General features: G+C 44.1%; 2 protein-coding genes across 3 annotated transcripts; one reads left to right on the top strand and one right to left on the bottom strand.

Annotated features, from left to right (window-relative positions):
* The first annotated feature begins 1,392 nt into the window (after window positions 1–1,392).
* Window positions 1,393–2,426, top strand: si:ch211-157b11.8 (fibroleukin). The gene is made up of 2 exons (XM_031567094.2): window positions 1,393–1,713; window positions 2,045–2,426. Exons 1-2 carry the CDS (start codon window positions 1,463–1,465, stop codon window positions 2,373–2,375), a joined length of 582 nt encoding a protein of 193 aa, XP_031422954.1. The 5' UTR covers window positions 1,393–1,462; the 3' UTR covers window positions 2,376–2,426.
* Window positions 2,427–9,042: 6,616 nt separating this feature from the next.
* LOC105907733 (25-hydroxyvitamin D-1 alpha hydroxylase, mitochondrial) lies at window positions 9,043–18,542 on the bottom strand. 2 transcript variants are annotated; one of them, XM_031567752.2, is made up of 9 exons: window positions 16,463–18,542; window positions 15,615–15,805; window positions 13,740–13,936; window positions 13,149–13,349; window positions 12,710–12,873; window positions 12,089–12,327; window positions 11,583–11,664; window positions 11,002–11,199; window positions 9,043–10,643 (listed from the first exon to the last, which is right to left on the bottom strand). In XM_031567752.2, exons 1-9 carry the CDS (start codon window positions 16,688–16,690, stop codon window positions 10,530–10,532), a joined length of 1,614 nt encoding a protein of 537 aa, XP_031423612.1. In that variant the 5' UTR covers window positions 16,691–18,542; the 3' UTR covers window positions 9,043–10,529. The 2 variants fall into 2 exon arrangements, with proteins under 2 accessions (XP_031423612.1, XP_012691567.1); XM_012836113.3 differs by having other exon boundaries at window positions 12,089–12,255; window positions 16,463–17,502.
* Window positions 18,543–27,794: the final 9,252 nt, after the last annotated feature.

Genomic DNA, 27,794 nt, shown 5'->3' with positions numbered 1-27,794 from the left:
GTATCTGCTTGTGTGTGAGAGTGTGTGCACATGTGTGTGTGCAGGTGGTTGAAGTATCAGACCGGCTCGTTCAGCTGCAGCGCTGCATGCGCTCCTTGAGTAACTCCGGGTCCACTGGACAACTGAGGGGTCAAGGGTCGGAATCAGAATCTCTGTCGGCCATCTTGGCTCTAATGGCATCTATCTTGCTTGAGTGTGACCTCCACTGCCATAGCAACCGGCTCCAAGAGGTGGCACAGAAACTGGGTTTGTTGAATAATTTGTTCTTAATCTGTCGTCTTTCACTGCTTCCGTCTCAAACCACCTTAACATTTTAACACAACAGCCATTTAAAAGTCGGATAGGTACTGTTCAGGACTTGTCTCTGAGCATGACCAAAGCTGTTTCCTGTTCCTGTTTCCTTCCTTTCCATTTGCTCTTCTTTGATGTATGAAGCAGATTATGCTGCCTTCCCTGAATCAGTAGCTGTAAGGCTGCCTCTGTGTCTCACTGATGACGTGATTATGTTCGTGCTGCGTTGATAGGGACGTAAAAACCAACTAGTACCTTGTAAGTAACAATAGCAACATAATAGCTTACAAAACAAAAAATGCTGAGGGTGAACCTCTTCATCAGTCTGTAAAAAGTTAATTTCCTGAGGTAATTGGGATGAAGAAAGGCAACCAGACATCCAGAATTGACTACAAAATAAACGAAGATTTGGGATCGGACACAAAGTCTCTGAGATCTCTAGCTGATGAAGTGAGCGCTGTGTGCTTTCCATAGTGGCTAGTAGTGATGGTCCATCTTCACGTCATTCTGTTTTAGAAGGAGCTGCTGCAGGGAGAGATGGAGAGAGAGATCTCTTACTTTTGCTCAAGAGTATCACACAGACCACCCAACCTCCGACAGGTATGTGCATTTAGTCACACATACATACACACACCACACACACACACACACACACACACACACACACACACACACACACACACACACACACCGGTTAAAATGTGTGGTATACCTTATTAAGAACTTTCTCTCTCTCTCTCTCTCTCATCACGTGTGTGTGTGTGTGTGTGTGTGTGTGTGTGTGTGTGTGTGTGTGTGTGTGTGTGTGTGTGTGTGTTACAGTGCCTCCTTCCTCTGGTCTTCACCCCCAAAACTGTGCTGAAATTCACCGTTGGGGAATCAAAGACAATGGAATTTACACAATCCAGCCTGACCCTCAGCTACCAGCTCTAGAGGTGCGTACCTCTTTACACGACTACATATGCACAGACACACTCACTCACACACTCACTCGCACACACACACACACACACACACACATGTATGCATGCCAACAGACACACACCACACACTCTTGCATATGACTTAACACCCCCCTTAGCATAGTCTACAATCATCCCATCTGATGTTTTGAGGAATGGTTATGACTGTGTGAGTGTGTGTATGCTGTGTGTGACAGGCTGTGTGTGACATGGTGACCGACGGCGGAGGCTGGACGGTGTTCCAGCACCGGCTGGATGGCTCTGAGTCGTTTAACCGCACCTGGGCTGAGTACCGGCAGGGCTTCGGACGGCCCCAGGGGGAACACTGGCTGGGCAACGGCGCGCTGCACGCACTCACGGCCAACGGGAGACACACACTCCGCATCCACTTGCAGGACTGGCACAAACACACACGCCATGCCACCTACAGCACCTTCAAAGTGGCGTCTGAGGCACAGAGGTATGAGACACACACACACACACACACACATACACACAGACACGCTCCAAACGCATGCTGTTCTGAGGCCTGTTAACAAACACTCGTGATGGCCTTCTCTCATTCTTCTACTGGTATCATTTAAATAAATAGTTAACAAAAGTCTAACATAATTGTCAACTAAGCTTAAGTCTCCACCCTCTGTAAACAACCACAACCAAAAACCTTAACTTAACCATAACACTAAATTGAAGCCTAGTTGTACCCTTCATTGTCAGGAGAACATTAATGTTCACCTATTTAAATGTACTTTATCTGTACCTGTCCATCTATCCCTCCCTCCTTCCCACAGGTTCCGCCTGACAGCTAAGGGCTACAGCGGGGACGCAGGCAACGCTCTGAGCTACAGTAAGCGCTACAACCATGACGGTCGAGCGTTCAGCACCTACGACCGCGACCACGACCGCTACGCAGCCGGCAACTGTGCCCGTTATTACGGCGCCGGGTGGTGGTTTGATGCGTGCCTGGCCGCCAACCTCAATGGACGCTACTACCACGGACGTTACAGCGGGCTTACCGATGGCATCTACTGGGGCAGTTGGTACATCCTCACCGACGCCCGCTCTGGGGAGAGATACTCATTCAAGAGTGTGCAGATGATGACTAGACCTAGACTAGCATAATACTGAAGCATAGATATTACTCCTCATATGCAAGTGGTATTTTAAGTCTATCATGGTAGAGCCTGACAAACGTCATCGTTGATGCTAAAAATTAATATTCCATATTTGACAAATACCGAATGTTATTTGTTTACATTTTTATACACACATTGTATGTGTTATTTATAAGTACATGGACTCGCTTTCAGAGGTAACTGAGTAATTTGTATATATTGTTACATATTAAATACATTTATATTGACCTTTTAAGAACTTCACGTCTGTTTTTTCATCTGGTTGATTATGGAGTTTAAACAATCTGCACACAAATGATGTAAGCACACATAAATCGAAATAACAAAAGCAGTTGCAGGAAAAATATTTGTACATTTCCATTTTAATGCATGAAAGCGGTACAAACCGAAGTCTGTTTTATTTAAGTCTTTAATACGCAAATCTACAATTTCTTCAGCTGAAACTTACCTATGGTATTTGCACTGAGCAAACTCTGATGATGTAAGAGGAGTGACTGATAGGCTGGTGTGTGTGTGTGTGTGTGTGTGTGTGTTTTCTCCACACTGGGACCGCTTCCGTGACACATTGACCTGCTGGTTGCTGGTTGACCTTAAGGGTCAGAGTACCTGCCCCCCCAGCACAAGGCAAACTTCTCAGATAAAAGATGAGCCAGCACATCACATTTTATGGCACTTCAGTTTGGTATGCGCATCCTTTTGTCAACACTAAATCCTCTCTTGGCATGTGTGAACAAGGACTCTATTTTTCTCTCATTCGACCAGAACGTCCTGAACATCCAGTTCCATCCCAAACTTTCGTGGCCCTGAGTGCTCTGGTTTACGATTGCTCTCAAGGCCCTCTGACACACCTTTTCACCGTTGACTTATATCTTGTCATGGAGCGTTATGTTCTGAGTGCAGACAGAAACTCAAATAACCACTTATAGGAATCTATCATCGTTGTTTTATGGTGATATAAATTGATAAAATGAATTCCGATACATGCAGTTTTCATATTGAAGAATGAGACTGGTATTTGAGAAGGGGAGAAAAGCTTTGAAATGCCAATAGATAGACAGAGATACGAACAATTAAGAGGCAGCTGTGTGTGTCTATGTGACCATTGACTGCAGCAGCTAGGAGATTCTTTTACAGAATCAGACACATAGTTGATATGAACTAGGAGGACCTTGGCTGGAATTACTTATCGTGTAGACTATAAACTTTGCTGTGTTAATGTAAAACTCTAATGTAAAAACTAATGGTACAGCCAGTGGTTGAGTCAATGTGAAACAATATGAAAAAAACCCCCACATACATCCCAAAAGTTTTCCCTAGAAAAATTACAATAGAATTTTAGCCATAATCCTCGAACTTGTTTATTTTCACATCATCCTATAATATTTAACATATGCTTCAATATATTTGCTTAGATATTGTTGCATACTGGTTTTGATGCTCTAGCAGTTCAGATGTATTTTCGTCATGCCAGGAAAAGCTCTTTGAGATTTGAGATTTGAGAGATACACACCTCTGGCTGATGGTAAATACTGAGCTCACATGCTGCTTCTCAACCAAAATCTCAGCTCTCTATTCAGTTTCCAACTATGTGCCTGAATGCCAAGACACACACCAAACCCCCCCCCCCCCCCCCCCCCCCCCACACACACACACACACACACACACACCAATGTCAGACCTGGGCCAGTTAGCGCATTAGCGCATAAGTACATTAGCACGTGAGTGTGTTAATGTGTGAAGTGGCTGGGAATGGATCTGAAATCCTTCTCTTCGGCGCGCTCCCAAGCACAAACCCTGGAGCCCACAAACACTCACATATGAAAATGATCAGTGAAGGAGCTGTGATGGGAAGACATTTTATTGTTTGACCGCAGGCCTTGTCCTCTCCCATGTCAGGAGGTGAGGTGGCTGAAGACTCTCTATAAAGGCGTACATGCAGAACCACATGAAAGCACACATGATGAAGATCATGGACAACAGTGAGCTGCAAATAAACAGTGCTGAATCACTCACACAGTCTAAAAACACCATCAGGTTAGCCTAAGAACACACTCTCACCTCAAAAATAATCACATTTTTCACATCACATCACAAATCACACATTTTAGTGGTATCGGTGCTGTCCCTGTGACACACACTTAGACACACAGACACACACGCGCGCGCACTCACATACACACAGACACAGACACACTAGAGTCGTGGAGGGTTGAAGAGTGATGAAAGCTTGAAAGAGGCAATAGAAGATTGAGAACAAACCTTTGTGAGAATTATATGGTGTGTGTGTGTGAGTGTGTGTGTGTGTGTGTGTGTGTGATGTGTGTATATGTGTGTCTATGCCTGCATATATGTGTGTGTATCTGTGTATATGCATGCGTAGCATGTCCACTGCATGGGCCCGTATTTAGCAGCATTCGCAGTGGTGTGTGAGTCTGTCCTACATGGCACAGACAGCTATGAATAGCCCATCCGTAACCCCCCACCACCGCCACTCGTCCCTCACACACTGCACACACACACACACACGGAGCCCTCAGATCTGCTGACCGCTCACAGACTAACAACCAGCCACGATATTTCACACACATTCGCTAACACACATACACACACAAGTCACGTCGCCCAGTGGCCTATCAAAGACACCACAGTCCTTAAGGGCTGGTCTGGCTGCGTATGTGTGTGTTGCATGCCTGTGGCTCTGCTGTCACTGTGTGTCCATGGACATGACTTAGGTATGCTCTTAGCTGCTTAGTTGCTACTTAAGTGTCGAAATGGGAGTGGGGCACAAAAATAGGATTTCAAATTCGACTTTTTTTAGGGTAGGAAAAATACGTAGAGTATTTAATCAACCCGTGCTATTTTGAGTACAGATTCCACGCTTTGTTAGTAGTGGCTCAGAGAGATGGAGGGGGGAGACGCTGAAGGGATGAGAGCGAGAGCACCGTCTCAGCACGGCGCCTCTGAACTCCGAAGCGCCACCTAGTGGACAGTGGAAGAGATTTTGATGTAAAGCCCGAAATATACTTCGACTACGACTCCGTTACTCCGTGGTCACGCAGTTGCCTCGACAGACTCGTTTTCATTTATGGGTCTCCGACGGTTGTGGGTGTTGCAAAGCAATTAAATTAAAAAAAAGATGGCAGCGAACCAAACTCCGTAGATGGTCGTATTTGTACATAAAAGTTGTTTGTTTGGCTTTTTTTTGCTTAGATTTTTTGAAGTTTCCGAGAAATAGACACTGTGCAATCTAAAAACTAGTTATTGTAACAAAAAAATACGTCTGAGGGGATTGAGGTGTCAGCTATCTAATGTTGGCATACTACTACCCACAAGGTAAACAGCGTTGTATTGACGGATTGACGGAGTCGTATAGTTACAAAATTTGGGAGGTGCACGTCAGGCCACGGAGAGGTGCTCGGAGAGGGTTTGCAATGTCGGAGAGGGCTCTCCGTGTCTCTGTGTCTCCGTAAACGGACGACCATAAATTGGGCTTAATATCTCACTTGTTTCAGGGAGTACCCGCAGACATGGCACAGGCTGGAATTAAATAAATAAATAAATAAATACAGAGAGAATGACTGAATGATACTGTCTAAACTTTGATACAGCTGTTTGTGAGGTTACACTCTATTTGTAAGAGCAGCACCTTGACATAATTAACCTGTGTCACATCACAGGATTTTCATTGGCATTGTCTTCAGAATGTCTTGTTTTGATGTCCAGACTGTCATTGCTAGTGAGAAACACCACCGGCTGGCACACGTGGGGCCCTATGAAATCTGTTTAAATTTTTCCAAATTCCCCTTTAGTTTAGTTTTTCCCCCTGATTCCTTGTTTTCAGGATTCCGTTTTTTGTGTGTACCTCTTTGTTGTATTTTCAGCTGCATATTAGCTGCTATGTTCTGGGCCTTTTTCTGAAGCTGCTTAGTGCATGGGACTTTTATTTCAAAATTGCGCAATGTATGCAGCTTCCTGTGTCCCCGTGGCTGTTTGAATAAAACGCGGCAGACATCGATAGTAATTATCTTGATTTATAAATCTTATAAATTGTATGATCCATGCAGACGACAATCCCCCACTTTTTATTTCAGAATCATGTTCTAAACCCTCTAATAAAGAGATTTGACCCCTATATTGAGGGGGAACAATTTGTAGTTTTCTCAGCCAAACAACTTGTGCAGGGTCAGTGTATGTCAATTACACCTATAGAGGTCAATAGGCCACACACTTGACAGGCTTTGTATGCCAAACGGACGACAATTCCCCACTTTTTTCGTACTTTAGCAAAGCAGATGATTACCAAAATAACAGTGAAATATACAGACCTATTCACTGTCTTAAATTAGAATCTAAGTCACCATAAATACGACAGTCAGACATGCAAATTATGATTGGCTTTTTAATTAGGCCTACGTTTATTTTCAACACTTACCGTTCGTAACGTTGTAGTAATAGTTTTAGACCGGACTTTTTACATGTTGTCAACAGTTTTCGGCCACAATTGCCATAAACCGGATTCTTATTTAGGATTATTTAGTCTGGTGTAACGCTGCTTAAACAGGTACCGACGCATTCCCACTATTGGAAACATTTAGCAGTAGGCTAGTATGAAATCAGCAGAACACTGTAAGATGAGTGTCATATTATAGGTTACTCTACTACTGCTATTGTTATTTTGGGGGGTTATTTGTGCTTGTACTTTTAATCGTTTTTATCGTTATATTTGTAGCCTAGGTTTTTATGATTGGCTTATAAAATAAAGAAAGAACGAAAGAAAGAAAGGACAAGCAAAAAGACAAATAAATAAGTAGGCTATTATCCAAGAGTGGCTTTGGTTGTTTTCATATGAGACAGGGGTATTGATGTATAATGGCAATACATTTAATTAATATGATGCTATATTTTATATCTAATATTTTTGAAGGATTTTCCAATATATGACCCGTCTTTGGTCACGTAACAATCCATTTCAGGATGTAAAGTCCAGTGTTGATTGACAGTCCAGACTGCAACTGACCCTGCCACAGATATGGCCCTCGCCCTGATTAGTTGCTATCAGGCAGCCTCTAATCTGCCTGATATGAACAGTGCTTTATATTTGGGCCACAAGATGGCGCAAGAGACACTGAAGAGAATCAAATGACGGTGAAATTCTTTAGACCAGCAGTGTTAATGTACATGTGGAAGATTTCACAGACATTTGTTTTTTGCAAATTGGTCTAATCTTTGAACATTTGTTAGCAAACACTCATGGATACACGGACTCATAATACGAAAACATTATTCGGGGAAGGAGAAATAATGAGATGGAGACAGATACTTCTACGTTCAGACAGATACTTGTACTTCTTGTTATTGTTAGTAAGCTCCATAACTATTCTGTAGTGGCCCCACAGAGTCAATGGGCTGTGGGCTGAGAGCTGACATCACTGCAGGCTGTGGGCTGAGAGCTGTGGGCTGACTATCTCAGCAGGCTGTGGGCTGAGAGTTGACCGTTCCTGGCCATCACTGCAGGGAAACTCTTGCATTGAGGAAGAGGAGGTGTCATCAATGGGAGCTAGCAAGACAAAAGCCTGTAACAGCTGAATTTCTTTCAAACCCCAGCAACACTATAACAAAATTAAACATTAACATTATGGGAACTATCTACATCACACACACACACACACACCGAAGCTGTGCTAACCGCTACACGCTACAATATGTTTATGAGTTTCAGTCATGTAAATTACATGGTAGTATGTTTGGTCTTGGCAGACAAGATTTACTTAGGCTGCTGCTGCTGTTAGTTACAGATGCCCTCAACCTAGTGGTGACCACTGCACAGTGCACTACCTGCACACACACACACACACACACCACACACACACAAGCGTGCACGCGCAGGGCTCCATTTAAACAATAACATCAGACTCAGGAGCCTCTGTATGATAATACCCATTCTTACGGTCACAGACACACACACACACACACACACACACACACACACACACACACACACACACATACACACACACAGGACCTAGAAGTGATCTGTAAAGTGGAGCCCCTGTATGATAATACCCATTCTTATGGTCACACACAGAGCTTATTCTGTGCACCTGCTGATCTATGTGAAATTATACTCTTGGCCTAAAGAGTGTTTGGAAAGGATGAAGCAAGGCAAATGGCAGAATCCTAAAATTCCTTTGAGCACAAACAGTCAAACAAACGAATACTCGTTTCAATGTTGAAAGATGTTGCTGTAAATTTTGATGCATTACATGTATGTTTGTTTAGACAGAAACCTAAGGTGCAGAGCTAGGGGGGGGGAAATTGGAGTTTTGGTTTTGAATGGGTGGGGAGGGGAGGGGAGGGAGGAGGAGGAGGAGGGGTTGAATGGAAATGTGATGCAAACAGTTGGCTTGGAAACCTCTCAGCCAAACTCTGGCCGGCCTCATGATTCAGCACGCTGCTCCCAACAGGAACCACACTACTCAGCAGAGGAGTTCTTCGAAGCGCCGCTGGAGCTCGTGTCTAAATATTAGTTCATCTGTTTGAACGAGAGGCAGGAGTGGACCCTCCAGAAATTGGGTTACACTATCTCAGAGAGAGGAGAGAGAGGGAACTGAAAAGATATTCATCTTCTCAGAAAAGAAAACCGACAAGTCCAGTGTGATTGTTCTTTTTTTATTATTGTTACAAAAGATAATAAATATATAACTTTACCAATGTATAACAAACTGTATTGTGGGGACACAGGATACAATACATTACAAACAATGTGGGGATATGATTTGCAGTTTGTTTGTTTTTTATCTGTGAGGCTTATAGTGTATTGTTGCAAGTGTTATCAACGAGGAATATAAAGTAAGTTCATACTATGTGGTCACAGTTTAATGCAAACATTTCGGTCTAAATTTTATACAAACATTTCAAGGGCAATCTATGGAATCTATAGGTTCACAAAATGAGGGAAGACGATGCCTTAAGTGGCACTCTGTAGGATGTTTCTGAATAATTCCCTGTGATAAATCACATATTAGCACCACAATGAAACATTTAATGACCTGTAGTTTATTTTAGCACCAGTTGATAATCAATATAGCACAAGCGCCGAAATAGTGAACGTCTTTCAATTCACTATCCAAACCTATGGCTGTATCTTCATCAGAATGTTCCTTGATATGTACAGCTAACAATGCCCGTGTTCCGTGACTTACTGTCTGAGTATGAGTATTGCACACCAGAAGAAAATCCTGTATACGCATGTTGTTACAGCAATCAATGATTTCTTAAAGCACCTTTTGAGTTTTACAGCCCTACATGTTATAGACAGATTCCACTCCTGACTCCATCATATTTTTTTTAAGTTACAGGTGTACCAATAGCCAGGAGTCCTGAAATTGATCACGTAAGGATATTTGTTTTTTCAAGTATTACATTCTGGTCATGTGATGGACACTTCAAGTCTTCGACCAGTCAAGTTTTTTTTTTACCCGTTCACCAGAAACTACACAAGTTAAAATGGAGATTAAGCAAAGTACTGCAAAGTCATTGCCATGCCATTGCATCTACACTGATACATGTTGTTTCTTCTTCTTTTTTTTTTTTAATGCATCATTTCACCACAGCACTTTTCGAGCTTCACGTTTCTTCACATAGACTTGATTGCACATCTGTGTGCGGCGCTCCACTGTAGAGCTTCTTCCCTGAGAGTAGTGAGAATGGGTCCCCCTGGGTGCTTCCATCTACCAGCTAAGATTGTGAGTAACCAGTCACTGCCTACACCACACTCAGCTGCTACTGTGACTACATCAGCCTATACCGACACACCAACAGGAAGTAGTCTCCACGTGAGAGGGGAAAACAGGAAGTTGGGAGCCATGGCGTTGTTGTAAAGTCTCTCCTGCGTGTTTCTGTCTGTTTGCTCCATGGCCTGAGGAGGTGGTTTAGTGCCGGGGTCTCTCACAGTGTAGCACATTCCGGAACTGGAATCTTACACTCTGGACACCCCCCCCCCCCTGCTCATGTTGCTATGGTAACAGGTCTACCAGGGCTCATCTACCCTGCAGACCGTGGCACCAGGCAACCTGAGGCACTCCGGCCCACTTTGGCCCGGTGGTTTTTTGCCATGCTGCAGCGCTCTCTTGAGCGGGCCTCAGCGATCTACGAACATCAGATTGATCTCGCTCTCCGGCACCAGCAGCGTTCTGGTCATGGCTCGGACCGCACCGCCTTCTGGGTCGGGCTTGATTTCAAAGTTGGTTACAATCTGAAAGCAAAAACATATGGCTGTGTTAATACAGATATATACTATAGACTCCAGGAGGAACACCTAGCATTAAAAAACAAGGAGGGATTAGAAGAAGTGGGCATACACTCTCTCACACAAACACACACACACACACACACACACACACACACACACACACACACACACACACACACACACACAAACACACACACACACACTCTTTCTCTCTCTCCCCCCCCCCCACACACACACTCATACACACACATACACACACATACACACACTCTCTCCCCCCCACACACACACACACACATACACACACACACACACTCTCTCTCTCTCTCCCCCACACACACACACATAAAAATCGACCTACCCGTGCAATAGCCAGATACAGCTCAAGCTCTGCGATGCGACGGCCAATACAGCTGCGCTTGCCAACCCCGAAGGGCACGGAGGCGTAAGGATGGTGCCCCTCGTCTCTGGTCAACCAGCGCTGGGGCACGAAGGAGTCCGGATCGGGGAACTGAGCAGGGTCCCGGGATGTGGCAAAATGGCAAAGGGTGATCAGGGTCTGGTGAGGAGGAACACAGGCCAGAAGTTCAGTTATACTGTACATATACTGTAAGGGTTGGCTTGGCAGTTTCATTTGGTTATGTTAAACCACTGTGGAACGTTAAACAAACTTACTTTCCAGGAATGTAAATGCATTGAGTTCATATGGATTAAAATAACGCACATCGTTTGAGTTGAGTGCATTGAGTTCATATGGATTAAAATAACGCACATCGTTTATTTTCATTCCAATCAGTGCCAGGTCTGCACTTTTCAAAACCTATACCTGTTTCCATCCAATCATCTGACAAACTATGAGCGTCTCTTAAAATATATGACTTCAAACTATGCACGTCAGAACTCCATCAGTGGTTAAACAAAGAAAAGATAAACAGCCCTTACATTTTTGGGGATGAGGTAACCTCCAACTTTAATGTCATTCCCAGTGATGACCCTTGCATTAGCTGGAATGACAGGATAGAGCCTGGAGAAGAAGAAAAGAAAACATTTAGTATTAAAGGAAAGGCCATTCTTGGAAATATGAAGAATGCTGACATGTCAAAACAGATTAATAAACTTTAAATCTTTTCTTATCAGGTTCTCTAACCCAATATTTTATAATCTGATAAATTAGTCACGCCGACAGAAATGCCATGGATATGAACCGAATCTCGAGGAAATTAAAGATAATATTTTCCATATACATTCCTAAAATATGACTTTGCCTAAGAATTCCTCTATTTGTCCTACGGGTTCAAGATAACACTGATAAAGCTGTTAGATAACGACTAGATGTATGTGAATAAAAAAAAAGTAGTAGAGTGCATCACTGTGCTACTTTCTTGACAATTGCACCGTACAATATAGAGACATAAAAATAAAATAAAATTAAATGTACTGCTGCACACCTCAACACCTCCTTCACCACCGCCTTCATCAGAGGCATGCGGGCCACGTCGGCCGCTCCGGGGACAAGTCTGTCCCCCAGCACGGCCTGGACCTCCGCTCTCAGGGACGCCTGGACGTCGGGGTGGCGGGACAGCTCGTACAGGGACCAGGACAGAGTGCTGGAGATCTGAGACAACGGAAGAGAAGAGTTGACATGATCAGACAGCTCGTACAGGGACCAGGATAGAGTGCTGGAGATCTGAGACAACGGAGAGAAGAGTTGACATGAGAGGAGAATAGCATGACCATCTCATGACCTACACCAGACCACAAAAGATTTTGTCGCTAATCCAACCGATTTCTGATGCAAACTTTTAACAACTACATTGGTCACTATAGAACGTATTTGCTTGAGAGTGAATGTTTGGAATACTTTGGCATTTGTCCATATTTGTCACCTCATGGTCAACATGCCACCATGTGTTCCTATGCTATGTCATGTTGTACCGTGTGACAAAACAATACAGTACTACGAAAAGCAATGTGAAGATCACAGCATCTGTAAAGGCCTTCGGAGACTCAGCTCTTAAAGGACAGCATTGTGAGTATGTGAGGATGAGTATGAAGAAGGTTTGTCTTACCGTGTCCACTCCAGCCAGGAGAAGCTCCGTCACGTTGCTGTAGACAGACTTCATCGGCATGCCGGCTCGTGACAGGAAGTAGGTCAGGTACCGCCCCTCGATCTGCTCTCCCTTGGCCACTGCCTCAGCCTCCTTCTCCAGCCGCTGGTCAATGTGCCCCTTGGCTGTGGTTGGATAAAACATTGGGGTTCCCATTAAAACCAATAGACAAATATCATTAAACTAACCTTCCACTATTCCATTAAAACTAACATTCACAACTAGGATTATAATGTTGACAATTATGGACCAATGAGTCGTCTGCTTGGCTACATGCAGTCTGAGAAATCACATTTCTTAAATGCTGATAAAGCTGTTGCTTGAGCATAGCCAACCTGGCATAACAAACGTGCAATTATGACCAATTAAATCTGTTTATGGCGCGGTAGACAGGACTCACCGAACTGGAACATGTAGTCCCAGCACCGGCAGAAGGTGTCCCACGGTTTGGGGAAAAGCTGGTGCATCCACTTGGGCATCGCCATGGTGAGCAGGGTCATCACAAACATGGTGTTGATGGACTGGATGAAGCGCTCCGTCTCCACGGGGACCAGAGGGTCCAAGCAGCCCAGCCTGGACTCAAATAGCACCGAGGAAATACCTGGAGAGGACAAAGGTAAAGAAAGATACGACTGAGAACGTGAGGAGACCAAGAGGCAAGGAGAAGGAGAGCAAGAGAGAGAATGAGAGAGAGAGAGTAAGAGAGGGAGAGAGAGGGAGAGAGAGTGAGAGAGAGAGAGAGAGAGAGAGAGAGAGAGAATGAGAGATAGGCGGTAAGGTAACCAATCACAATGTGCTTTTGTTTCGGACAAACATCAGTGCTCCGTGCTGCTCTCTTTGTGGTCTTGCACTTATCTCGTTGATCTTTTAATACATATTATTATCTAATGATCTTTTAATACAGACAATAGCCTTACTGTATGCAGTAGCAATATACTGTATACAGTGGCAGAGCCGCGGAGATCACAAGACAGACACCGAGTCCTCTTACCCTCGAGACCGAAGCGGTAGAATTCGGCTGAAATGTCACTGATGACACCCCGTGGGTTCTGCTGCTTGCGCGCACGCAGTTTGTGGACGAGGTCGGTGACAACGCCGTTCAGGGTCCCGTCGTAGGCCTCCACAGCTTTAGGCCGGAGCATGTGCTTCCCCAGGAGGCTGCGCACGGACTGCCACTCTTCCCCCTCACTAAACAGAGAGAGAGGGAGAGAGAGAGAGAGGGAGGGAGGGAGAGAGAGAGTCATGAATGGCTGAGCAAAACATGTGAATGTGTACAATGAAACGACCAGAACTTCTCTTGGTATGCATTGTTAAAATCTGACATCCTTTTTCTAAGGACACTTTATATAGCAGACTTCTTCAAACCTGTTCTCTGACATAATATGCATATGCTGTATCTGTATTTGTAAGAGAACAAGTCCTGCATCCACACCTTTCTGGTAGCCTAAGGTCAACATTCCTCATTCATTCATGTTTTCTGCCTTTCCTGTTGTTTTCGTACTGTTTCTTTTTTTGTATTCAATTGTTGTAGTCAGTCTGTTAAGTGCAGTGAGCAAATTGGTCTCACTGTCTCCCAGCTGTTCCCACAGACTGCTCCCACACTGCAATATGGCATCTGCTCACAATTAACTTTAAACTGGTTAAACGAAGCTAATGGATAGAAATGAATAATGTAGCGGGTATCTGTGATGTGCGAGTGTGACTTCCTTGAGTGAGTGTGTGATGCTGTCGTGCTCATGGGTCTCATGAGGCTCATTGTCTGACGGCAGCCAGCGTGTCATTCTCTGACGTCAAAGGCCCTGTGACGTATCTGTCGTGAGTCATGCATACCTGCACACGCACACACATTTCCCCTCTCCCCTTTCTCTCTCTCTCCCTCTCTCTCTCCTATCTGTGGCTTATGATAATGCATGCATGGAAATAAGCTTAGCAGTAATGAAAAAAAAAAAAAACTGACAAGATACTGGTTTAAAAAAAAAAAAAGAGGTGGCATTTATGTGTTTGGCCATTTTCCATTTTCTGCATGTCTGTGTGTAGTTATTGAGTGTGAGTGATATTACCTGAGGGCACGTGGACACACACACACACACACACACACACACATATACGGCTGTCACACTGACACACAGCTCAGTGAATCAAAGGAAGGTCAACTATGTTTTTGTATGTCAGTGTGTGTGCGCATGTTTGTGCTTGTGTCTATAATTGAGACACGCAGACACAGAGAGTAGGAGTGTAAGGCTGCTATTTGTAACCGTCAGTGTGTATTAATAAAACATGGTTTAGTATGCATCGTTAGTATCCTAGAGAGGACACATTTACACTCAATGTGAAGGAGACGGGGCATGTAGAGTATGCAGGTGAGGCTAGGAAGACGGTCTGCTGAAGATGACTCATGTGCTGAGGCTGCATATACAGTACTCTGGAGAGGGTGCATAAAACGTATACTGCAGACTCTACAAAGAACATCATCTCAAACGCAGTGTCCCAAGATTTCCAACCCTTAATATGCTATTGATGAAGAACACAAGGTCAAGTGACTTAAAAGCCCCATGACCAAACGGCAAAAGGGAAGGAGATAATGGAGTAGGTTTGAAAACCCAATAATCTTTCATGGATACATGTGATGCAGATACACAAACAGAGATAGATATGCTATCTTTCTGGAAGAGCACTTCATGCACAGCAGCTTTTGGCTGTTGGCCAATAGCCGAGTTGACAGGTCAAAGCCCTTCTGGAAGTGACGGTTATCTCTCTATGTCCGAGTGCTCCAGTATCCAAACATCTGGATACTGAAGGCTGATACTGTGTGTGCCTGTCAGTGTGTGTGTGTGTGTGTCAGTGTGTGTCTGTAGGCTCTACTCACGCAGTCAGGAGCCCATAGCCGTGTCCCCGGAGGTTCCGGTAATCCTTCCAGGAGGACAGATCCGATCTCATGGGGTGCTGGCCCTCCTGCCTCAGAACCTGCTCAATCAGCTCCGGTTCCGCCATGTGCACCGTCAGGATCGGGCCGAAGCTCGCCTTCCACATCGGACCGTAGCGCTTGCGGCCATCCAGCTGGTGATGCAAGGTCAAAGGGTCAAAAACCTTGAGGGTCACTAATGCACTAAGCCCAGCAGCAGGACCCTGCTTTAGCATGTGTGTGACGTGGTCAAGAGTGGCTGGAAATGGCAGCAAAGTGTGGACTCAGACTCTCACACACACACAGAATCTAGGCTAACTCTCCTGACACTCTTAGCTGCGGTTAAGGGTCTGACTCATAATCATGTATAGTCATGCAATCACACACTGCAAACGTCTGGCCAGGGGCTAGCCGAGCCCATGTGACGCAATACTGAGATAACATGCTAAACCAAGTGCTGTCACTGCATTGAGCAGCAAAGCATGACGGATTGCATTACGTTCAACTAAACCTCCCGAAACGTGCATACACACTCACCCAAAAATGCACAAACGTGCTCACACACACCGAGGCACATAGATTTACATGCACAACAAAAACCAGAATGATGTTCATGTTAAATGAATTCAAAGTGACCTAATTTGGATCGTCTCGCCCCTGTTGTTATATGAAGCTAAATCTAATTTAAACTTTTTTTCCAAGCCAGTGAGTCTCTATATCATTCCCTGACAGCATATCCTTGATAAGTGTGTAAAGTTACGGTGTCTCAACTCTGATCTCTGACAACGGTGAACGATGAACATGAGACCTACCTGTAATTCGTGAAGACGAGACAGTCCCCGCTTCCCGAAAAGATCCCATGCAAAGCTGAACACCGATGGTCCAGGCATCTCTTCCAGCGTTCTTAACTGATTGTCGCTCTGCCTTGCGCAGCCGACGGCGATGCCTTCAAGGCACCGTTCCATCCATTTGAAGAGAGGAGATGCGCTCCTTCCGGACACTTTGAGAGCTTGTTGCAGCATCGCTCTCAAAAAACTCATAGAATGTTTGAGTCGAAATGAGTTGGTGGAGGACCGAGGTCATCTTTTTAAAGTGGCACTGGCACCGTTTTTATACAGCAAGGCTCAAGCCGAGGTTGGACCCACCGAAAAGATGTTGCGTTTGCGTGTCCACCCAATCGTAGCGCATACTCCAGCCAAACCCGCCCACTGATGGAGATGGGCGTGGTCTTCTGGGGGGTGTGTCCAATCAGATTGCAAAACGCAGGCAAACCCCAAATGAGCGCGCACGTGGAGTAGAACTGTAGTTTTATGACTGCCCTGGCAAGAGGCACTGACTGTTAAATACAAGCAATTTCGGGAAAACGGTCAATCATATTCTTGGTACAGATTGGCTAGGCACCATGCTGCAGTCACCAAGTGGCTTTGACTTTGAGCGACGTTTCGAAAGCTTCTGCATAATCAGGAAATCGTTGCACCATATGAAAAGAGTTGCACATGTGAAAGTCTATCTCTCAGACTCGATAAATACTGATTATCCGACATTGCCAGACATGCTTAATTTTCAAAGAGTCAAGAGTCCGTAGAGAAACCCGTGAAAATGGATTTTGTTGAATGACTTGCCAGCTATGAGTTGCCAAGTTTCTTCACGATGGGGTGCCTATTTGCTCTTACACGACGTATTTGAAGCCATGTGAAGATTTCAGTTAACGTGCCTTCGTAGAAAGCAGCTACCCACTGCCAGACATTCTGCAAAAGTCCGTCCTAATAACAGTTGTGCTGATTCGATGCAATGTGAAGTGCTCACGCGCGCGCGCACACACACACCAAGTCCTGACCCGATTCCAGTCAAGCTGGCAGGTAGCCAAAATACCATGTGTGCGAACTGAAGTAATTGCAGCAGTACTGAGAATTGGTTTGACTCTAGCTTTCCACTTTCATTGCTCATGTGTGGTCGAGGGCTCATTCAACGTCCTCGTTCGCTGCTTTTTGTTTGTTTCATGAAAATGGCAAGACCAAGTACTTTGGTGAGCTGTGAACAGATGCTCTTGGGGGAATGGAGGTCCAAAGTTGAAGCGAGGATAGAGGAAGATTAAAACTAAAAAATAATTCAGTGTCTGAACATCATCAGATAATATCTAATCTAATAATAATACGATATCTAATATTTTATTGACTATCCCACGTTCTTATTTTAGCCCAGTCTATACAGTAGTAAATCTGACAATAGTGTTAAGACTGCTGTCATAAAATGGTGCACAAAACTACATTCATACCCATGTCTGTGTAACTTCACTTTAAAAAGCGTATTCAATTAAAATTTCTGCGTATGTGTGGCAGCCCTCACACTGAATGACTTTTAATCAGACAGGCCCCTACCAGCTACTGCTCAGCACATGCATGAACTCCTCCCAATGCAAGGTCACAGGTCATATGTCATAGGTCATCATTCTCCAACGGTCTCTTCTCCATTCTGGAATAGCACAATGATCCCCCCACTGGAACAGTCATTCTACCAAAGCCCCTTTTCAACTGTGCACCTCCAATAGGCAGATTGTTCATACTGAAAACTTAATTTGCAATTTGGCAGAACTTTTTCCATTTCTTCCTGCAAGTTAGTGTTAGTGTACGCGTCTGTATTGTGCCATGCAGACCAAATCCCAGAGGCCAAGAAAAAGCTTTAAAGAAGACAGAAGACACCGTGTGATCCCAGTATAACTATCAAGACAATTCCAATTCCAGACATGCTTTTCCAGCTTCACCCAGATCCTCTTATTCTCCTATATTTCAAGTGTGTCCAATATGGAAGTAGTCAAATACTATAGTTAAACTATATTTCCAAACCTATGCTTGGCACCACCCTTTGCTGAGTGCTTTATTTGCCAATGGGAGCATTTTCACACAATTATTTATGAAACTCAGCTGAAGAAATCCCATCTGAGGAACATTGTGTTCTCTGGGGTGGCATTGATTACCTACAAACATCTCTTCTGCAGACTAGATAGTCCAGGCAAAGTAGACAGACTTATTGTAAAATAATATTTTTTAGCATAGATCATTTCTATGAGGTGTCCAGAACAACATACTATAAGTCCTAAGAAATCCTAGTTGAGGGAATATGTTTAATTCTCATCAATCTGAGATGTGTGCTAATAATGCATGGCAAAAATACACCTCAAAAATGTATTTTTTTCCTTTACTCCTATCAAAATGAAACTTTACACAATGGTAATTCTATTCTATTGGCTCCAAAATGTTTTTTTTTGCCTGGCCTAAGAGGCCACTTCAAATTTGGAAGTGACACAGACACTGTTATTTGATTTCTGCCACAGTGGCAAGAAGCTTAATAGCACAGTAAACTAGGATACAATCACATGTCCTCACAATAGGCTTAGGTCCTTTTGTTCCACATTATGCTTGTAGCCTAGATAGCAGCTGTGTGAGCATGGATCCGGCTGTGCCCTGGCATAGGTCCCCCCCCCCCCTGTATCTGAGCCAGATGCAGGCCACTGTCGGGTGATAAGTGTGAAGGCTTCACGCACTATGCGTTTGAGGACAGGACCTGGAGACTTGGGAACGATCGGAGCAGTGTTGGGGATATCCTGAGCTATCTTACCTCAGCATACGTTGGCTTTGAGCCAGTGTGGCAGGCCTACCTGTCTGTCTACCCAGTGTGTGAAAGTTCAGGGATGAAAGTTCAACAGTCTGTGGGGAGGGTATGTGTGGCCTTTGTATGTTTACATTGATGTATACTACATGTCCTGACCTACCATTTGTTGGTGATGTCTGAGTGTCTGAGTTATTTGCTTAAAGCACTTGTGTCTGGGTGTGTGCGCACGCAGGGATTTGTGTGTGTGTGTGTCTGGGTGTGTGTGCACGCAGGGGTGTGTGTGTGTGTGCACGCAGGTGTGTGTGCAAGTGTGCGTGTGTGTGTGTGTGTGTCTGGGTGTGTGTGCACGCAGGGATGTGTGTGTGCATGCAGGGGTGTGTGTGTGCACGCAGGTGTGTGTGCAAGCAGGGTTTTGTGTGTAAATGTATGTTTGTCTGTCAGCATCACTTCACATGCGGGAATGCATGTCTGCAGACGTCTGGGAATGAAACGCCTGAGTTATTTTTGTGCTTGTCTCATTTTTACTGACAGTGAAGTTGTTTATGGGGCAAGCGTGAGCATGTGTGAAGCATCTATTTTTATAAAAGCTGCAGCTCTTTCTCTGCACATGAACTGCAGCACTCACAAGGGCAGCATCAGGTGACTGTCATGTCCAGACAGGGTGCGATAAACCAGCTAACATCAGGGCGGTACCGACCAGGGCTGGGAAGGTTACTTTTGAATTGTAATAGGTTACACATTGCTAGTTACCCTGTTAGAAGTTCATCAAAGTAATCTAACTTATTACTTTTGATTACCTTTTGATAAATTTGGCAGCGAGGTGGTGCAAATTCAATCAAAGAGAACCCTGGTAATGATACAGTGTGGAACAGGAGTACAACTGCTCTGTTATTGTAGATCCCCATGCTGTACATAATTTAGCAGATACAGACGGCGATAGAAACACTGCAGATCATGAGCTCAGAGCTGAAGATTCCAGAGAAGCACTGGAGGTAGGTGTACAAGAAAGCTAGATACCATGGGCAGAACTGTTTTTCTTCAGTATGTCTCTTGAGACTTTGGGAAGTCAGTTTTGCATAATCAACAGCTCTGTATACCAACCTATTTGACTTTGACAGTGACACTGTATTGTGCTTTTTCAAATTCAGTATGTCTATTACAGACTTATTATCTCTTATTTTGAACTTTAATCATTTTATGGCAAAGCATCCGCATTTTCTGTGCTTAACCTGCATCTGAATAACATAAACAAGCTTAACCTGCTTCTGAATGACATGACCAAACAAACAAAAACGACAAATGCTGCATTTGTAATCTGCGTTATGTGGACAAGCACAGTCCTGCACCGGACTCAAACTCACAACCTCGGACATGGGAGGAAGGCATGCTAGCAAGGAGGCTAAAACCCATGGGTGCAAGCGTCTGTCGCTAGCATGTGAGGTTCACTCACTGCACTGCACTGTATCTGCTGGCTACAGTTACACATACAAGCATCCCCTTTTACACTTGTTAGGGTTTCTTCTCCTAAATCATTGTGATTAGATTAGACGTTCATAGGTCAAATGTATTTCATGTTTGTCATTGTTTCATGTTTGTCATTGTGGTATGAGTGCCGACGATGCAGGTAAATGGGATCAGTTCCAAGGCCAGGATTGCACTGAAGAATAGTGCTTTACTATTATACTATACTGCTATTATTTTATAGTACAAATTTCACTCAGTTCCTTTGGTAATATAAAACACACGACTGCATGTGGAACAGCAACCAAATGTGCATATGCATTCCAGTGAAGAGAACCAAGGCCGCAGACCTTGTTATGGATTCTGACCAGCTCTGTGAGCTTGACAAGACCTAAGACAGTATAAAATGTTTGTGGCTTGGTTGCATAAGGGCACAGTGTTGATATCCAACAGCTGTTTGTTTTGCTACTTGCTGAGGGGAAAGTATACCAAAACACGCCAACTCACCACTAAGTACACAGGGGCATTCTGTTTGGCTTTTCAGGTGGACAGCTGGCCAACCTGGACAGAGCATTTACAGCCAGTTAACAAAATGGCTGCCTAGCACAGCAGGTAAATTAGCCAACATCAATTTCAACACTTATATTTTTTCAGTTTCATTTTTACCTCATTTAACTTCTAAGTCTAATTTGTTCATTCACTCTATCAATTGATGTTGATTTTACCTTCATTTCACAGCAAAGGCTCATAAGCTCATCCTTACAGGATAAAGTGCAAGTTCTGTGCCTGCTCTTTTATGTGTGTGTGTGTGTGTGTGTGTGTGTGTTTTACCTTCATTTCACAGCAAAGTTTCAAGTGTGTGTATGCGTGTGTGCGTGTGTGTGTGTTTTACCTTCCTTTCACAGCAAAGACTCTGGTCTCAGGATAAGCTCATCCTTACAGGAGAAAGTGCAAGTGCTGTGCCTGCTCTTGTATGTATTTATGCATGTGTACGTGTGTGTGTGTATGCGTGTGTGTGTATGTGTATGCGTGTGTGTGTGTATGTGTATGCGTTTTTTATCTTCATTTCACAGCAAAGGCTCATAAGCTCATCCTTACAGGAGACAGCTCTTCAAAAGGTGCAAATAGAGCCCATGGGCGTCCTATGGTGGTACTGCTCCTTAGCTACGGCTAATAAACTGTATAAACGCTTAAAAGGACAACTGAAAGTTGCACTACTAATACTGCTCCTTCAAAAAAGAAAATACAGTTCACAAAAGCAGAAAACTATTCAGTGATCGTGACCATCGATGACAAGTTGTAAATCCATAACGGTAAACAAGATACAGTGTACAACAGAACCCTGAGCAATATAAATGTCAAATGATTCAAAATTGTATCATCTCTGAGTAGAGTATTCCCTTGTATGAACAATCAAAAACAAATACTTCAGACAGACTATATTGAAAATACAGGCCTCAAACTAGAAACTCAATGCAACAGAAGTGAATACGCGTGTGATCACTGACACACAAATTAGAAAACCTGTGATCATTGAAACAAAATTGAGTACACTTGTGATCTCCAATTAGCCTAATTGTATGAACACGGTTATAAAATGCAGGCTCAGGTCAATTTTCTCAATTTGGGACCTATGGACTGTGTCTATTTGCATGTCTACATTACAGCTCCATATGGAAAAAGAATTGGAATATCTGATTGTGAGACTTCACAAAGATGGAAAAGGGTATAGGTAGATCGTTGACCAACTAAAAATCAGTCGAAACACGGTTGCAGCAGCGATCAGGAGATGTAGAGTGAGCCCTGTCCCTAATCAGAGTGGCCGTCCTCCTAAAATGATGCCGTGGACAGAACCCTACTTTCACAATCTAGTTTCCGAAAAACACAGTTTCACACTTGGCATAGGAGTTATCAGTGGAAATTGGAGTTTCTGCGACAGCTCTAGGGTTAGTCAACCTCTGGACGGCATCCAAGAAAGAAAAAACACTGTTTGCTCTTCGGCACAGAACTGCAAGATTAAACTTTGCTTAAAACATGGAGAAAAGCCTGATTAATATTGGGAGCACATTTTTGGTCCGATTAAATTTGTTTGCCTCAGATGGGGTCCAGCATGTTTGGATTGGACCTGACCAGGACTAACACAGTGAATGCATAGTCCAAAATACTGGCTGACAAGATGACTCCCAGTCTCCAGAAGCTTGGCAGAAGAGGAATTGCAGCATGATGACAATCCAAAGCATAGGTGTCCTTTACCCTGGGGACATGTCTCCACTTCTTGCCATCAATTTTGTCCTCACCAACTTCCTCGTGGTTTATGCATTTAAAATGCTCAGAGTTTCTAAGTGATTCTACCATCTCAATTTTGGTTCTGTTTGCCAAAAGTTTGTAAGCTTGTTTCCCTGAGTTCCTACTGTTGGGCCTGTATTTTTAGTGTTGGTTTTTAATTTTACATATGAGCAACTCCTGTTCAATTTATAAGTAATGCAATTACTGTTAGGGGACACCATTTTGAATAATTTGACATCCAATTCACCCCATATCATTACCAAAGAGCATAATCAATATAATTACCAAAAAAACGATCACACATTGTCTGATATCTCCCACCTCAAACCGTTATCTGAATCCAAGTCAGAAAACTTGTGCACTAGGTTAGCATTCAACTATACAAATAACATTATTACAGTAAGGGACATTCCCTCTTTGCTTCAGTGAAACCACAGAAAGAACGAGAGAGAGAGAGAGAGAGAAGAGCAAAAGGAGATAGAGAACAGAATATCTGAGAGAGAGGGAGAGAGAAAAGAGCAAAAGGAGAGAAAGAGAGAGAAGAGCAAAAGAAAAGAGAGAGGGAAGAGCAAAAGCAGAGAATGAGAGAGAAGAGCAAGAGAAAAGAGAGAGAACAGAATATCTGTGTGGCCCAGAGCAAACAGACTTGGCTGTATTTCATGCAGAGTGTCCATGCTGGAGTTTAACCCACATGTCGATAATGAATAATGACACGTACGCAGAACTAACAAGGCGGGTTCGGCTCGCTCGCCAGATCTCCCGTTCAGAGAAACACAGATTGGGTTAGGAGAACAGCAGCGTGATTTCAGGCACAGACCACTGATTTCTTTCTCAGGAGGCACCCACACACACACACAGAGTTCAAATTGCTTGTCCAGCAATGACCAGGTGAAAGGTCTAGGGATGACCTGCCCTGGGTGTATAGCAAGTGTACCGTTGACTTGGGTGGTGCGGTGGAGTGTGTAGCGCACATGAACGTGTGTGTGTGTGTGTGTGTGTGGTGATGTGGAGTGTGTATGTGTAGCGCACATGAACGTGTGTGTGTGTGTGTGTGTGTGTGTGTGTGTGTGTGTGGTGCTGTGGAGTGTGTATGTGTAGCGCACATGAACGTGTGTGTGTGTGTGGTGCTGTGGGGTGTGTATGTGTAGCGCACATGAATGTGTGTGTGTGTGTGTGTGTGTGTGGTGCTGTGGAGTGTGTATGTGTAGCGCACATATGTCCACAGGAATGAATCTATATTATCTGTAAGTCAGAGAGAACACATGTTCATGAGGTCAATACAAAACCACACAGGCATGTACATTTGACCTTGGACATAGTCTGGATTCAGTTGTGGGAGAATAAAATGAACATGAACGTGTGTGTGTTTGTGGTGCTGGGGGTGTGTGTGTGCTCTGGGAACTTGTGAATGCATTGTGTACACATGCATGTGAAGAGTGTGCCTGACCTGACCTGAGTACCTGGTGAAAGGCTGCGTACTGTACTGGCCGTTGGCCGTCTGCGAGATGACACCCTGTGAAAGTGAGCAAGGCTGGATCCCTCCAGCTTGTGCTGTGTGCACATACAAAGGTTACAAATGTATACAAGAGCATCCGGGCACGCTTTCAGAAATAGAATCGCACTCAGTTCAGTTACACACCGGCAAAACCGCAAGCCCCTGCACCCGAACAGCTGCACGCTGCCAGCGCAGACTAACACATTATCAAGTAATTCGGCTAAGATCATCTGGGGTGATACGATATCCCTCCATTCAGAGGAAATGGTACTGTACGCAAGCCGTCTCTGCATCTCTCCACTGCGGACTAATTTGGGATGTTCCTGAGGAAGTGTGGTGGTTGAAATAAGCTGAATGTCCTAGCTAATTTCATGGTTGGGTCTCGATGTGCCCACACCTTAATTGCAGTTATCATGAAGTGCTCCTCAAATCACCAGATGAGCATGCAAAACAAGGGCTGGCCTCATGAGTGCATAATTACCAGAACAACAAAGATGACTTTGAATGGTATATTTGTGGCCCTCAAGTCCTGAGAAACAAAGATGACTTTGAATGGTATATTTGTGGCCCTCAAGTACTGAGAAAGTGGAGGTGCAAAAAGAGAGGAGATCTGGGTCTGGTAACAGTATTCTATTATCTCACTGAATATGAAACAATAAATACATAAAATCGCCCATATGAGACGAACGCTGGCCTGAGATATCCTTTATGCTTCAGAATGGCTATAATATGTTTCTTCATCTACAGATTCCAAAGAAAAAGACAAGCACAGTTAAATGCATACCTTCCCTGCAAATGCAGCTTATGTGGATTAACGTGTCTGCTAAATCAAGACTATAGTTTGTCTGCTGTGCAATTTAAAAAAGCACTACTTGAGCTCAGACAGCTGATCTAGGATGAGATTTACCTTAACACTCGACACACTAGGTTAGATTAAGGGGAAGGAAACACTGCTCTGAGGTCAAGGGTCAGGGGTCAAGGCAATGAGGTGTTCTGAGTGAAGCTGTTGAAGTATGAGGAATGTTATTTCTAAACAAAGATATGGAATGTTTAATACAGACTAATCTTAAGGGATTTATCTCAGGAATAGTTGACATATTTCTTTAATTGAAGAATTGAATCCCTTTGCTACAAGTCCTGTTGTGTTTTTTTTTTCTATTCCATTTTAGTGTAAACCTAACAGACTAATTACCCATATCTATTTCATTTTGGCAGCTTCGTTTAGTTCAGCGTTAAGCGTTAAGTTCAACACACATGGTAAATTACAGGGCACAGACCTTTTAAAAGAGCCCCCCCTTCCAATTAAAGGCAGTCATTTTTCCAGTATAAATCATTGAATCTTTCTGTGGAAACCCATAGTGCTACCCAGCTCAGAGGTTGATGCAAAGACACACGCATGCAATCTCCATCCCCACCAGACCACTACTTTACAGATTTCAACACAATGCGATGAAGAATGGGCGTGTGATTGGTTAAAGAGAATTCAGGGGCACCTTGTAGGAAGTCATGCACAGCGATGGTGTGTGTGTGTATGTGTGTGTGTGTGTATGTGTGTGTGTGTGTGTGTGTGTGTGTGTGTGTGTGTGTGTGTGCATGGGCATGAACTGCACCACTTGGCTAGTTGCCAATCGAGAGGCATGAGTCTCTTAACTTGGTTAATTTACAAGCCAAAACACCTGCACATGCACTCCTACAAAGCAGCAGGAGAGTGGAAAGTCAAAAAAGACAATGCACCGATTGTCTCCAAGTGCATCAATGGCACCTTGTCTTCAGTACATGGAGGGGATTTCTCTCTCCCCCAGGAAGAAAAGTGAGAGAGAGAGAGAGAGAGAGAACAGAGCGGTAGAGGATGGATTACAACCCCCTGGCTGTAGAGGCATGTGTAGTCACGTAGCTTCCCTTTATAAAGGCCTACACGGGTCCCCCACTGAGTTTCTGCTTGGCGCTCATTGCCTCTTGTCTCCAGAGAGAGAAGAAGAGCATAAATGCATAAATAGCCCAGCACCTCCAGTTATGTACTATCATTACCTTCTCCAATGATCCAGTAATATGGACCCAGACATCAGGCAGTAGAATGGGAAAATCATTCACCTTAAATTACTTTGGATGAAAGGGCCTACTAAGTGGCTAAGTGATATCCACCAACAAATATACTTGTCCAAATGTGAAGACAAGAAACCACACCACTATGACCACCATATAAGGTCCCGTACTTTTTTTTCTCCTGCAATCGGCATGGACAACTAAAACATTGTTAAAATATGAACTAACCACATATAATGGAAAAAAGATGGGGTGTGTGTGTGTGTGTGTGTGTGTGTGTGTGTGTGTGTGTGTGTTGGCATGGTTAGATGAGATGCCACCGCCACAGGCCACACACCTGATGCAGGTATGCAAGTACAAACCCAGAATGTTCCATTCTCCGTCATCTCTGGAATGTGATGCCCTTTGTGTTCTTAGGTCTGGGATGAGATCGTGGATTCACCACCCAAGAGCCTGACAGCCATTCCACCCCACCAAGCGCACACTATCAGTGCCAGGAGAAACCACTTCCTGTTTATGGCTGTTCGCTGGCGGCACTTGCGGTTACTTGCCTTGGTGGAATGCCGTGGTTGACTCATCTGATAACCATCTGACCAGACACGCCAAATTTTCTTGGTGTTCTGAACTGATGTCAACAGCCCATTTTTTGGCTTCCACCCCAAGCTTGGGGATTATCTGAAGAGGCCATTCAAAAACTCTGCATCTGTTTCACATTTGAGTGAAGGGGGGGGGGTCGGCCTGCATCAACTACGGGAACTGTCAAATACAAGTGTCACAATGCTACTATTGTGAGGTCATCAAAGGGGTGGGACTGGACTACACCACGGACGTTTTAGTGGTTAATGATGGGGAGCTGTGTGCCAGGGGTGCCTCCTCAGCACATTTGCAGCCATCCTGTGTAGCATTTCCCATCAAACAAATGTTACAACACAATGAAAAGACTGGGGTGGGGGTGTACAGGTCGGGAAAGGATACGCTAATGCCCCCCATATTGACTCTCTTCAAGTCATCCTTCACTTTTAAGTTTATCCATTATCTTCTGCTTTCCTACCTCCTTCCCTCCCTCTTTTTTCTCTCTCTCTCTCTCTCTCTCTCTCTCTCTCTCTCTCTCTCTCTCTCTCTCTCTCTCTCTCTCTCTCTCTCTCTCTCTCTCTCTCTCTCTCTCTCTCTCTCTCTCTCTCTCTCTCTCTCTCTCTCTCTCTCTCTCTCTCTCTCTCTCTCTCTCAGCTTAAGCTGATGCTTCTAAGGCT

This window comes from Clupea harengus, chromosome 5, assembly GCF_900700415.2.
Source record: "Clupea harengus chromosome 5, Ch_v2.0.2, whole genome shotgun sequence".
In the NCBI taxonomy this organism is placed as follows: domain Eukaryota; kingdom Metazoa; phylum Chordata; class Actinopteri; order Clupeiformes; family Clupeidae; genus Clupea; species Clupea harengus.
This window is presented reverse-complemented; position numbering and strand designations above follow the sequence as displayed.